The following is a 12,500-nucleotide window of genomic DNA, read 5'->3' on the forward strand; positions in this document are numbered from 1 at the left end:
CTTTCTCCCTCTCTCCTCACCTCTCCTCTCCTTCACCCACCCCTTCCCTCTCTCCTCCGCTCAACTGGACAGATTCACGAAGTGGTACCACAGAAAGAGGTTCAATGGACTTCAGAGTTAGTCAAAGTGAAGTGAAAATACATTAATTAATAAAAAAATAAATAAAAGCTACGTGATAAGGAACTTACAAGAAATTGCACAAATGTATAAGAACATTATTTTAAAAACGTTTCGACGAGCAGTAAACGGTATTAATATCATAAAAGCAAGTGTGTTAAATAAGACTTCTGTGTTATAAATAAAACAGCAATGCCGTTATCTTACCCTTTTCAGCAAAGTTTTTTGCGTTTACACAATGTCAAACCGAAACTCGAACTCACAACACCCAATTCCTGTTTTCAGATTCCGTCGTCTACCTCAGACGCATGAGTGTTCTTTATCAAAATGACGACGGGTGATAAACGTCTCCTGTGGGCTGAACCACTGAGCGACACGCCGCGGGGGCTGGGGGTGTGCTGGGAGGGGGGGTGTGCTGGGAGGGGGGTGTGCTGGGATGGTGTGTGTGTGCTGGGAGGGGGTGTGTGTGCTGGGAGGGGGGTGTGCTGGGAGGGGGTGTGTGTGCTGGGAGGGGGGTGTGCTGGGAGGGGGTGTGTGTGCTGGGAGGGGGGTGTGCTGGGAGGGGGTGTGTGTGCTGGGAGGGGGTGTGTGCTGGGATGGTGTGTGTGTGCTGGGAGGGGGGGTGTGCTGGGATGGTGTGTGTGTGCTGGGAGGGGGGGGGTGTGCTGGGATGGTGTGTGTGTGCTGGGAGGGGGTGTGTGCTGGGATGGTGTGTGTGTGCTGGGAGGGGGGGTGTGCTGGGATGGTGTGTGTGTGCTGGGAGGGGGGTGTGTGCTGGGATGGTGTATGTGTGCTGGGATGGTGTGTGTGTGCTGGGAGGGTGTGTGTGTGCTGGGAGGGGGGGTGTGCTGGGAGGGGGTGTGTGCTGGGAGGGGGTGTGTGTGCTGGGAGGGGGGTGTGTGCTGGGATGGTGTATGTGTGCTGGGATGGTGTGTGTGTGCTGGGATGGTGTGTGTGTGCTGGGAGGGGGGGTGTGCTGGGAGGGGGTGTGTGCTGGGAGGGGGTGTGTGTGCTGGGAGGGGGGGTGTGCTGGGATGGTGTGTGTGTGCTGGGATGGTGTGTGTGTGCTGGGATGGTGTATGTGTGCTGGGATGGTGTGTGTGTGCTGGGAGGGGGTGTGTGCTGGGATGGTGTGTGTGTGCTGGGATGGTGTGTGTGTGCTGGGATGGTGTGTGTGTGCTGGGAGGGGGGTGTGTGCTGGGATGGTGTATGTGTGCTGGGATGGTGTGTGTGTGCTGGGATGGTGTGTGTGTGCTGGGAGGGGGGGTGTGCTGGGAGGGGGTGTGTGCTGGGAGGGGGTGTGTGTGCTGGGAGGGGGGGTGTGCTGGGATGGTGTGTGTGTGCTGGGAGGGGGGGTGTGCTGGGATGGTGTGTGTGTGCTGGGAGGGGGGTTGCTGGGATGGTGTGTGTGTGCTGGGATGGTGTGTGTGTGCTGGGAGGGGGGGTGTGCTGGGATGGTGTGTGTGTGCTGGGAGGGGGGTTGCTGGGATGGTGTGTGTGTGCTGGGATGGTGTGTGTGTGCTGGGATGGTGTGTGTGTGCTGGGATGGTGTGTGTGTGCTGGGAAGGGGGGTGTGCTGGGAGTGGGGGTGTGCTGGGATGGTGTGTGTGTGTGCTGGGATGGTGTGTGTGTGCTGGGAGGGGGGGTGTGCTGGGATGGTGTGTGTGTGCTGGGATGGTGTGTGTGTGCTGGGAGGGGGTGTGTGCTGGGATGGTGTGTGTGTGCTGGGATGGTGTGTGTGTGCTGGGAGGGGGTGTGTGCTGGGATGGTGTGTGTGTGCTGGGATGGTGTGTGTGTGCTGGGAGGGGGGGTGTGCTGGGATGGTGTGTGTGTGCTGGGAGGGGGGGTGTGCTGGGATGGTGTGTGTGTGCTGGGATGGTGTGTGTGTGCTGGGAGGGTGTGTGTGCTGGGATGGTGTATGTGTGCTGGGATGGTGTGTGTGTGCTGGGATGGTGTGTGTGTGCTGGGAGGGGGTGTGTGCTGGGATGGTGTGTGTGTGCTGGGAGGGTGTGTGTGTGCTGGGATGGTGTGTGTGTGCTGGGATGGTGTGTGTGTGCTGGGAGGGGGGGGGTGTGCTGGGAGGGGGTGTGTGCTGGGATGGTGTGTGTGTGCTGGGATGGTGTGTGTGCGCTGGGATGGTGTGTGTGTGCTGGGAGGGGGGGTGTGCTGGGAGTGGGGGTGTGCTGGGATGGTGTGTGTGTGCTGGGAGGGGGGTTGCTGGGAGGGGGGGTGCGCTGGGATGGTGTGTGTGTGCTGGGATGGTGTGTGTGTGCTGGGAGGGGGGTTGCTGGGATGGTGTGTGTGTGCTGGGAGGGGGGGTGTGCTGGGATGGTGTGTGTGTGCTGGGAGGGGGGTTGCTGGGATGGTGTGTGTGTGCTGGGATGGTGTGTGTGTGCTGGGATGGTGTGTGTGTGCTGGGAGGGGGGTTGCTGGGAGGGGGGTTGCTGGGAGGGGGGGTGTTTTAAAACAACAATAAGTTGTTTTAAAACACGTTTTTTTTTTATCCATATTAAAATACCGTTATTGGAACTGTTTAGTAACGCGATATTAGCATGTTTTAAGAACTGCTCTATTTTGCATAATATGTTTTTTAAGGTATTTCATACATATTTCTTCTTGGTGTCTGTGAGTTTACTACATTCTTCCAGAGTTTCAAACTACAGACAGACAGACAAGAGCCCCACAATCCTGTTCAGTCTGACGCTGCAATATAATCCCTTCTCCTTGGTGTCTGTGTTAGTTTACTGTATTGTAACAGAGTTCAGCAAGAAAGAAAGAAAAACAATATTTTGGTTGTCGAGATCGGCATTGTAAATCTGGGTTTGTCTGTTTCTTTGTTTTTTGTTGTGTTACACTGACACCTTATGGTTCACATCTGCAACTACAACGACAATAATTTAGTAAACTGAAGACTCCAAAGAAGGATCCAGTATTTCAGTTCAGTGGCAGAACAAAACCACTAGATGGCAGTGTGTCATAGACTCTCAATTTGATAAAACAGCGTGACTGGAACCAAAATCTCCTGGCAGCTGGCTTTTTGGGGTTTCTTATTCCCAATACAAACTGTACCCCAGTAAGAAACCCCACAAAGACTGCACCAGCAGTTTACCTTCAGGGCTGAAGAAAGGGACATATTATATTTTATTGTAAGTTTACAGAAAGGGAAGAGGGTAGTTATATTAAGATTTAGTTTTGTGCAGCTACTGGTAGTAACATCTGTGCATTGGAAACCAGGCACCGTTGGCCTCCCAGTTTGTTTACATTCCCTTTAGCTGTAGGGAGGCAGACACATACGCTTCCTGAAGCTTCAGTCTTTCTTGCAATCTTTCTCTCTGAACAGAGAGACAGAAAGACATACCGTAAAACTACAAATAATTGCCGGGTCTCAAACAATCGCCTGTCTCCAATAAGCGCCGGGTTTGCTGGCAAATATCGTAAATAAACCCCAGGTCTCTATTAAACGCCGGGTCTCTGTCACTGCCATTGAAGCTGAGGAAGATGAGGAGGAGCTTGAGGGTAATGAACTGCTAATAAGTGACAGCGATGAAAGTGACTCTCAGGATTAATAAATAATAATAATAATAGAAAACATAATTTAAGGTAGGCCTACATGTAATGCATATTTGTTTAATGCAGTTATTACATTATTAAAAATGTCAGGCAAGTTGGGGTTCCACCCCTGCACGGCCTGCAATGCAAATATCCCGCAGGAGGATAAGCATACCCTCTGTGCGCGGTGCTTGGGCGTCCAACAGGCCACCTTGGCCCTCAAGAGGGAGATGTCCTGCAGCATCTGTGCGACTTTTCAGCCCCGGGTGAAGGAACATAGGTTGGAGAGGCAAGTTCCTCATCCTCAGTGGCCAGACCATCGGCGGCTCTTGGAGCCCCACAGCCCCTCCTCCATGACCTGTCCCAGGACCCCCTGCTGGACAACCCCGATGCGCAGGCCCCCGTATTCGCTCCCCATCTCCGCAGGCGAGAAGGGTGAAGCGGCTCAGGTCCTGGAGCTCTTGGCCAGTCCCAGCTCCGTTGCAGCCCCAATTGCCATACCCCCCTCCCCCAGGGGAGATCAGGGTCGATGGGATGAGGCGTCCCAGCTGGTGCAAGAGGACACGCTTTCTATAGCAGCCTCTGGGGATGGGGCCTCCTTCTCCTCTGACATGCAGGTAGGGGGGGAGCTCGAACCTCCTGCTGAGGAAGAACCGGGCATTGAGGTAGCCTCGGTGCTCCCCCCGTTGTCTAGCTCAGTTTCAGCACTGATGGGATGCGCTGCAGCCTTCTTGCAGGTCCCCTGGACGCCAGCGGCAGAACCACGTCTATCCGTCTTCACCCTCAAAAGTTCCCGGTCTTCCCGGACTTCATGGAGGAGGTAAGCTCCTCCTGGGATCGTTCGGCCTCAGGTCCTACCGCGCTAAAACAGGCTGCACCTCTTGTCTCTCTAGGAGGCGTGGAAAAGCTGGGCGTCTTCGAATTGAAAAGGAACGTTAGGTTACTTACCGTAACCCTGGTTCCCTGAAAGAGAAGACGACCACCAACTGCGAGATCACGTGGGTCGCCCTCACGGGTTCGATGCTAAAACAGAAATTGCTTCCTCAGGAAGACGGTTTTAATCCCTCGGTGGGCGGGACCGAGTGCATCTTATCAGGAAGGGGCCTATCGGCAGCTCTGGTATAGAGAAATCAGCAATTACCCAATGGGCAGGCATATCCCATACGTAATGTATGGTAACTTAACGTTATCATTGATAAAACAGCCTTAATTAAAAACTGTATATTGCCTAAAGGAAAATAACATAGATTACATCGATCCCATGTAAAACATGCTTACTCCAAACTGTAGTTTTTTCAAACATATATGATTCTATAATATAGGTGGGAAAATGTATTACACTAGACAGTTTTTAGACTTTATAAAACACGACACTAGTGAGACTTCAGGCAGCAGTCTGTCTGAGTTTCCCCAGACCCCTATCAACACGATTAAAAGTAGCCACCGAACACTTAGAATCATATTATTATAACATTAAATCTAAATTAAAAAATAAAAAATAAATAAAAACAGACGAAAAGCTGATATTAACGCACTTAACCTGTTTTTATGAAACGTCTAGCATTGACATTGCATGTGCAGACCTACACTCTCAGCGATAGTGTGTAGCTGCTGCATAGGCTCCAGTGGGAATGTGACTAATAATTTATAATAAAGAAAGAAAAAAAAAACATAAAAGTCGTTTTTGTTCTGTACCACACAACCTAGTCCCGCGTTGCCATGGTTTGTGTCCCAAGATCCCGTGGATAAACATCTCATTAGCTTTAGCGACAGCTGTAGGACCCCTCCCCCCCTTGCAGATTTTAAATCGGGTTTTGGAGGATTAAAGGCGATTGTCAAGAAAATTTTGCGAACTGCAAAGCATCGTCCGGGATACGGCAGCTAGTAAAAGCGGCGGAGACAATGCGCCCGGGCGGCGAAGAGACAAAGGCGACCACAGCCATTTAAAATGGGCTATTACATTACATTAGCTGTTCCCAGCGCACCCCCGTCACGACCGGGGGGGGGACACACAATGACGTGATTGAAAAAAGAACACCCTTAAAAAAAAACACCGAGGCAAATTCAACCTGTCAGGCGCAAACAAGTCTGAAACTGCCGATATAATAACACACTCATCTTAACAATTCAACATCGTGTGTATTTATTACAGCTCTTAGAAAGAAATAGATCAGATATTACCATTTAAACATGTGATATACGCATCATCAGAATGATTAAAAACACATAACGCATAAGTTAGGGTTTTTGTTCTGAACGGTGCTGCGTGACTTTGCTGTTAGCTTGCTGAGCACAGTGATAGCGTTTTATACTTGAACGCAATAGCAAAACCTTGAACAATTTTACTATTTCTGACTGGGACATAAAATTAGGTTTGAAAACTGGGACAATCCCGTTTTTCCGGGACGTCTGGTAACCCTAAAAATGTAACCTTAATGTTAAAGGTGACTTTATATTGCCATCACTAGGAACACACGTGTGTGCTCTGAATGGAATTTACTTTTATAAGCAAACATTTACCACTGATTTTACTGTACTTTATAACTGCTCTTATCTGTAAGGTGATATTGTGTAATGTGATATTTTGTAACAACTGTAGTCACCCTGGATAAAGGAGTCTGCTAAGAAAGAAATAATAATAATAATAATAATAATAATAATAATAATAATAATAATAATAATAATAATAATAATAATGTCTCTCAGTGTTGGGGAAGTTACTTTTAAGAGGAAGCAGTTGAAAAAAAACTGAACTAGTTACAGTTACTTCTCAGGCCCAGTTTCCATTTTACAGCTGGAGATATTCTTTGAAGATCCGGCTATGGACCCTGCTCGCTCCCTTTTCTCGCGCTGTTGTCTTGTGAGACGATAGGCTGTGAGGTCCAGTGGTTAAAGAAAAGGGCTTGTAACCAGGAGGTCCCCGGTTCAAATCCCACCTCAGCCACTGACTCACTGTGTGACCCTGAGCAAGTTACTTGACCTCCTTGTGCTCCGTCTTTCGGGTGAGACGTAGTTGTAAGTGACTCTGCAGCTGATGCATAGTTCACACACCCTAGTCTCTGTAAGTCGCTTTGGATAAAGGCGTCTGCTAAATAAACAGATCATGTGATTTGTAAGGTGTGACGAGCACTGCTGAAGCGCTTTCTGATTTTGTGCATTGCTGTAGTCCTTTTTTTATTTAACTAAAAGGAACTGTCCGTCACCACGTTTTGCTACCTGTCTGAAAAAGGAACTATTCCAGGTACGTTACTGAGGTTATGTATTTATTATTATTAGACAGCAATCTGATTGCTGTAATGTGTTACTGCCCAACACTGGGAGTCTTCACTCCTCATCCACGAGGAGGATCCATGGCAGTGGTCTTTATACTCACATGAACTTCAAGCAATCTTGTACTGTATTTATTTTATATTAGATACAGTGTTACGGGGAGGGGTGGATTTCAAATATTAAACCCCCCACCCCACCCCAAAAAAAACACACAAAAAGCATGATCATTGACACTTATTTTTAATTTTTTTTTGTTTTACACTGAACATGAGAAAATACATTTGATATAAGAGGAGAGCGCAAGCCCCGCCTTGCTTAATATTTCTTAATCTAAAAAAAAGGACAAAAATTAATAACACAAGTAACTACTTTGCTAAAGTATTTCCTACATCTTTCAAACATAGACAACAGTAACAGCAGAGACTTCCCTTGTGAGGGTGTCTGCCTGCACAGCGATCACGACACAGCAGCAGGAATCTGAGCTTGATAACTTCTAGAACCTTTTGAAATCATTGTTCTAGAGTTCCCCTAGCTCTGGAACATATCAAGTATAGCACATTGGTTCCACTACAGTTTTATTATCTAGAGAGTATTATTATTATTATTATTTTTTATTATTTTAGTTCTACAACAACCGTCTGTAGCTGTCTTTGTACAATGACCTTTTCTGGGTTCCAGAACAATCTTTTCTAGAAATGGTTGTCTTTTTTCCTAAATTGTAGGATCCTGTTTCTCAGAATTGATCCAGTTGCTCCCCAAATAACATTTTTGCAGTGCTCTGACTTTAAACACTATTTTTCAACAGCTTTTCGCCACAAGAAAACCACCTTTTCTAGAGTCATATTGTTCTAAAAAAGCAACATACATTTTCTAGAATTCCATGCTCTAGATTTTTTTTTTTTTACATATTTTTTTCCCCTAAAAACATTTTGTTCTATAGCCTCTCTTGGCTCTGGAAAAAAAAAAAAACAACAACAAACATCTTGGCTGCTTCTCCTTGATCTAAAAATCTAAATGTTCTAGAGTTCCTTTACAGCCCTGGAACCCACTGTTTAGGATGTTCTAGAACCAAGAGAAATTGAAATCAAGGCAGTTCTTTCTCCGAGTGAATCTCTTCAGCAACCGTCTCCTTGCTGTCTGTATCGATATCCACTGGCGTCTCCTCCACTTGAGACTCCGCCTCTTCCCCGCCACCTCTTCTTTCAGAGCCAATCTCTTTCTCTGGAACCCCCTCGGGAGCCCTGACCACTGAGGGAAGGGGTGTCTCGGTTGCCGCGTTAGTCTCAGCCAATCCTGTGTCTCTGGAACTCAAACCCGCGCCTTCCACAAGAGGACCTGCAGCCAATGGCGGGGGAGTGGGCGGGATAGGAGGAGCAGCAGCAAGAGAAGCAACAACTGGGGCAGGAAGGACGATCCTATTGGCTGAAGTGGCTGTAAACCCTGCCTCTTTGTGCTTAGGGGCCATCGTATTGGACAGGAAGGCTGTGTATTGGTTCCAGAAGGACAGAGGTCCTCCCCCGCTCACCCCGACCACTGGGGGAGCTGCAGGGAAGGACAGGGGGTCTGTAGGCAGCAGAGGGACCAGAGTGGAGTGGTCCAGGGAGAGCCGGCGTCCTCTCCTGGCTGGAGGAGGGGTGCTGCCCCACACGTGGGTGCTCATGTGGACCTGGCGAGAGAGATATGAATGAATATTAAAAACCAGAAGAAGCATTTGGGTCTTGTGAATCTATCCTCCCTGCACTTTCATCAACACAGCCAGCCACCATGTACCAGTCTTACATGCTACTAAAACAGAGAGAAAGACAATCTAGAGCACAACCAATAACCACATTAATCAGGGATTAACAGCACTGTACCAGAGGATACCAATCAGGGATTAACAGCACTGTACCAGAGGATAAACAGGGATTAACAGCACTGTACCAGAGGATACCAATCAGGGATTAACAGCACTGTACCAGAGGATACCAATCAGGGATTAACAGCACTGTACCAGAGGATAATCAGGGATTAACAGCACTGTACCAGAGGATAATCAGGGATTAACAGCACTGTACCAGAGGATACTAATCAGGGATTAACAGCACTGTACCAGAGGATAAACAGGGATTAACAGCACTGTACCAGAGGATACTAATCAGGGATTAACAGCACTGTACCAGAGGATACCAATCAGAGGTTGAGTCCACATCACCATGAGATACAAGATTGTGAAATCAAATTTAAACATTGAGAAAGACTTCCAGTGGAAACGTGTGTCACTGAACTGAAGACACTGAGAAAGACTTCTAGTGGAAACGTGTGTCACTGAACTGAAGACACTGAGAAAGACTTCTAGTGGAAATGTGTGTAATTGAATTGTAGAGACTGAGAAAAGGGTTCTAATGAAAATATTTGTCATTGAATTGAAGACAAATAACATTATATAGACCCCTTGTCGGGTAGCTGCTATAGTTCTATACAGGGATTTATAGTGTTATATATATATATATATATATATATTTCTAATTGTCACACTATTGAGTGTTTAGATGGTATAATATGACTCACATACCCACACACACCACTCTCTCGCTGACACACACAAGGACACACAGGGATACATACAGACATCTGGTCACATAGGCTCACCTTCAGGTTGCCCTTGGTAGTGAATGCTCTCCCGCACACTGCGCAGCTGTACGGTTTCTCTCCCGTGTGAATCCGATCGTGGATCTGCAGTGCACTGGCGGAGGAGAACGTCTTGTTGCAGGACAGGCACAGGTGCTGTCGACCTGTTTGGGGGGGCTTCCTGGGGGTCTGAGACGAATTAGCAGGGGGGGTGATAGCCAGGGACCCTGGCGTGGGTGGGTAGGGAGAGCCTACTGGGGTCTCTGAGCCAAAATTCACCCCAGGGCTGACGTGACTCACATAATCCTCTACAAGAAAGGGAGCCCCCTCGTTTTCAGGTGAACCCTGGATCTCAGAATCACCCAATTCGGGGTGGGGGACCCTGGGGTTGCAATTTGCGCAACCTCCGATTTTGGAGGGGCTACCATTTTTTTTGCAGTTGGCGCACCCTTCTGAATTGCTTGTGGCGGAGCCTTCCGGGGCCGAAGTTGGCGAGGGTTGCCCGGCTTCGTCACCTCCTTCCTCTTCTTCCTCCCTCTCTCCCTCGATTTTCAGCTGGGGGCCTGTATTTCCTTGATCCGAAATTCTCCTCCCAGCTTCTGGTAACAGCCCGGGGAGTGCGGTGGAAATATTAGGGAGATTGGGGATTTGCCCACCCAGGTGCATTCGTATGTGATGCTGGAGAACGACTGCGTTGGTGAATTTGCGTTGGCATATGGGGCAGGAGTTTTGGGTGCGGGCCAGGGGTCGGGATTTGTGGGTAGCCTGGTGGGCACGCAAATTCCCTTTGGTGGAAAAGGCGCGGCCACAAACCTTGCACCGGAAAGGCCGCTCTCCAGAATGTGTGGCGTAATGTAGCCGTAACGCACCCGGGCAGCTTAACACTCGATGGCATATGGTACACTGGTGCCCGTTAGTGGCATCACCACTCAGACTCAGAGCTTGAGGAACGGCTGACTGCTTATCCAAGTTCTCCACCAGGCGTTGCAGTTTGGAGGTCTCGGACGGTTTGGGGAGAGGGGAAAAAGACGAATATGGCCCGGACGGCCGCAGTTGGCTGAAAACGAAACCAGGCAAGATTTTTGGGACCTGTGATTGCGGAGGCGTGTTTTCGTCTGGTTTGCCGTCTCCCGCTTTGGATGGAGGCCGATTTAGGGACAGCAAGGAATGGGCGGTCGTCAGCAGGGCTAGGTCCATGCTGGGTGGCAGGGGGATCGTGGGAACTTTTTGGTGGGGGGCGGAAAAGGGGAAGGGGATGAGATTGGAGCTGGGGGAGGGGGTGGAAGCTGTGCTGGAGGATCCTGGGATACTGGATGACCTTCCAAACTCATTATCGTTATTGTTACTGGCGTCACTGGGTTCTTGCATGGGATACGGATTCATAGAAACATGAGGATAATGCTCCCTGTGCCTGTGGAAATGCACCTTCAGATTGCCCCTGGTGGTGAATCGATTCAGGCAGATGGTGCACTGATAAGGGCGCTCCCCGGTGTGGGATCGCAAGTGGATCTGCAAGGCGGAATCGCTGCCAAACGTTTTTCCACAAAACCGACAACGGTGGCGGTCTTCCCCTCCGGATTTCTCAAAGGACGCTGGGTAATCCCTCAAAGTGGTCGGCACTAGGTGGCCCAGCGTGGCCCCTAAACTGGGAGAAAGGTTTTGGAGATCAGGGCCGAATTTGGGGAGATATGGTGCGCTGGCGGCTATGGGTTTTTGCCCAGGGTTGCCGTCTTCGGTTTTGTAAATGGAATTCGGGACTAGCAATCGGAGCAAACCCGGATTGATGGGTTTAAGGATTTGCGGGGATGATTCTGTATGGAGAATGGAATTATAGATTGGGGACGATTCTAAGCTGGCATTCCGATAATTATTATAATTATTATGGGAGCCCAGCTGTAAAACCTGACGGCATATCTGCTCTGTCATTTGCATCTGGTGGATTTGCCTCTGTTGCAGAATCCGCAGCTCTTCCAAAATCATGGGGATGCTTAAAAAGTTTTTCCCTTCCCCAAAATTGGGAGGGGTAGTTGGGCTAGGCATACCATCAAAGGCTGGAGTGGAAGAACCAGGATGTGTAGGAGAAGGGGTATTGGTGAAGGCTGAAACTCCTAATTTTGGAGAGGCCATGTCTCTTCCACTCTGTTTTTGCAGGGCAATAGGCCCCGCCTCACCGAATGGAACTTTCCTGATCCCCTTATGGAAGCCAGGCTGGGAGGGGCTGAAGCTGTAAGGGGTGTGGCCTGGGTGGGAGGAGCTGGGATTGAGGGAGGTGTTTGTTTGACCCTCTTGTTTTGGAGGGAAAGGTGAGGGGTCGTTGCTGGAGCAGGCAGGGATGATGACCTGCTGGTTGGAGGGACAGTGCTTGCGATGCTGTAGTAGTTCACTCTGCTGGTTGAATTGCGCACAGCATTGATCACACACTGCTGGGCTTTCTGTCAGAGGCCTGCTGTCATCAGTGGCTTTCTCTGCGTTGTCACCTACAGACAAAAAAAAAACAAGAATTATGTAGACTATAACTAAGAAAGTCAAGCTAATGTGTGCGTGAGAGATGCATGCCAACCTGAAAGACTGCGTGCCTGCTAGTCAACACCATTAAAGCTGTGCCTCTCCAAAAGAAATGGGAGCGAGATCAAGTACTTTGTTCTAGAAACTGCCGTTTCTCCTCTCAAGTAATTGAGTGCACCTTCCGAGACCCATAAGAATTGGGCACTCGTGGTCTTGTAACTCCACATGACTGTGCATCAACTACAGGATCCTGTTCCTGCTCGCAAGACTGCGCTTCTGTTTGAACTTCCTGCTGCTGACGTCATCACAAGACACCCAGCTGCAATCCTGCTGCCTGCAACACTAGGAGCCCTGTCGAGTAACTATTAAATATAAACTCTACTTTTCATATTACTTCAATTGGCGCATAGATTAAGCATATGAGTCCTTATCTAAATAATGTTTGTTGA

At 48.8% G+C, this 12,500-nt stretch overlaps 2 protein-coding genes across 3 annotated transcripts in view; both read right to left on the bottom strand.

Annotated features, from left to right (window-relative positions):
* slc7a7 (solute carrier family 7 member 7) overlaps positions 1 to 445 on the bottom strand; it is a 20,579-nt gene extending 20,134 nt beyond the window's left edge. Inside the window, exon 1 of the mRNA XM_033997960.3 lies at positions 325 to 445. The gene's annotated coding sequence lies outside the window, so the exon portion shown is untranslated. The remainder of the gene's footprint in view (positions 1 to 324) is intronic.
* A 6,715-nt stretch (positions 446 to 7,160) lies between these two features.
* Positions 7,161 to 12,500, bottom strand: part of LOC117398840 (sal-like protein 2) — a 19,710-nt gene continuing 14,370 nt past the window's right edge. For both annotated transcript variants that reach the window (XM_059012501.1, XM_033997928.3), the window contains exons 2-3: positions 9,568 to 12,023; positions 7,161 to 8,602 (exon numbers count right to left, since the gene is read on the bottom strand). In XM_059012501.1, the coding sequence (XP_058868484.1) occupies positions 8,021 to 8,602; positions 9,568 to 12,023 (3,038 nt within the window). In that variant the 3' untranslated portion in view covers positions 7,161 to 8,020. The remainder of the gene's footprint in view (positions 8,603 to 9,567; positions 12,024 to 12,500) is intronic.

This window comes from Acipenser ruthenus, chromosome 44, assembly GCF_902713425.1.
Source record: "Acipenser ruthenus chromosome 44, fAciRut3.2 maternal haplotype, whole genome shotgun sequence".
Lineage (NCBI taxonomy): Eukaryota > Metazoa > Chordata > Actinopteri > Acipenseriformes > Acipenseridae > Acipenser > Acipenser ruthenus.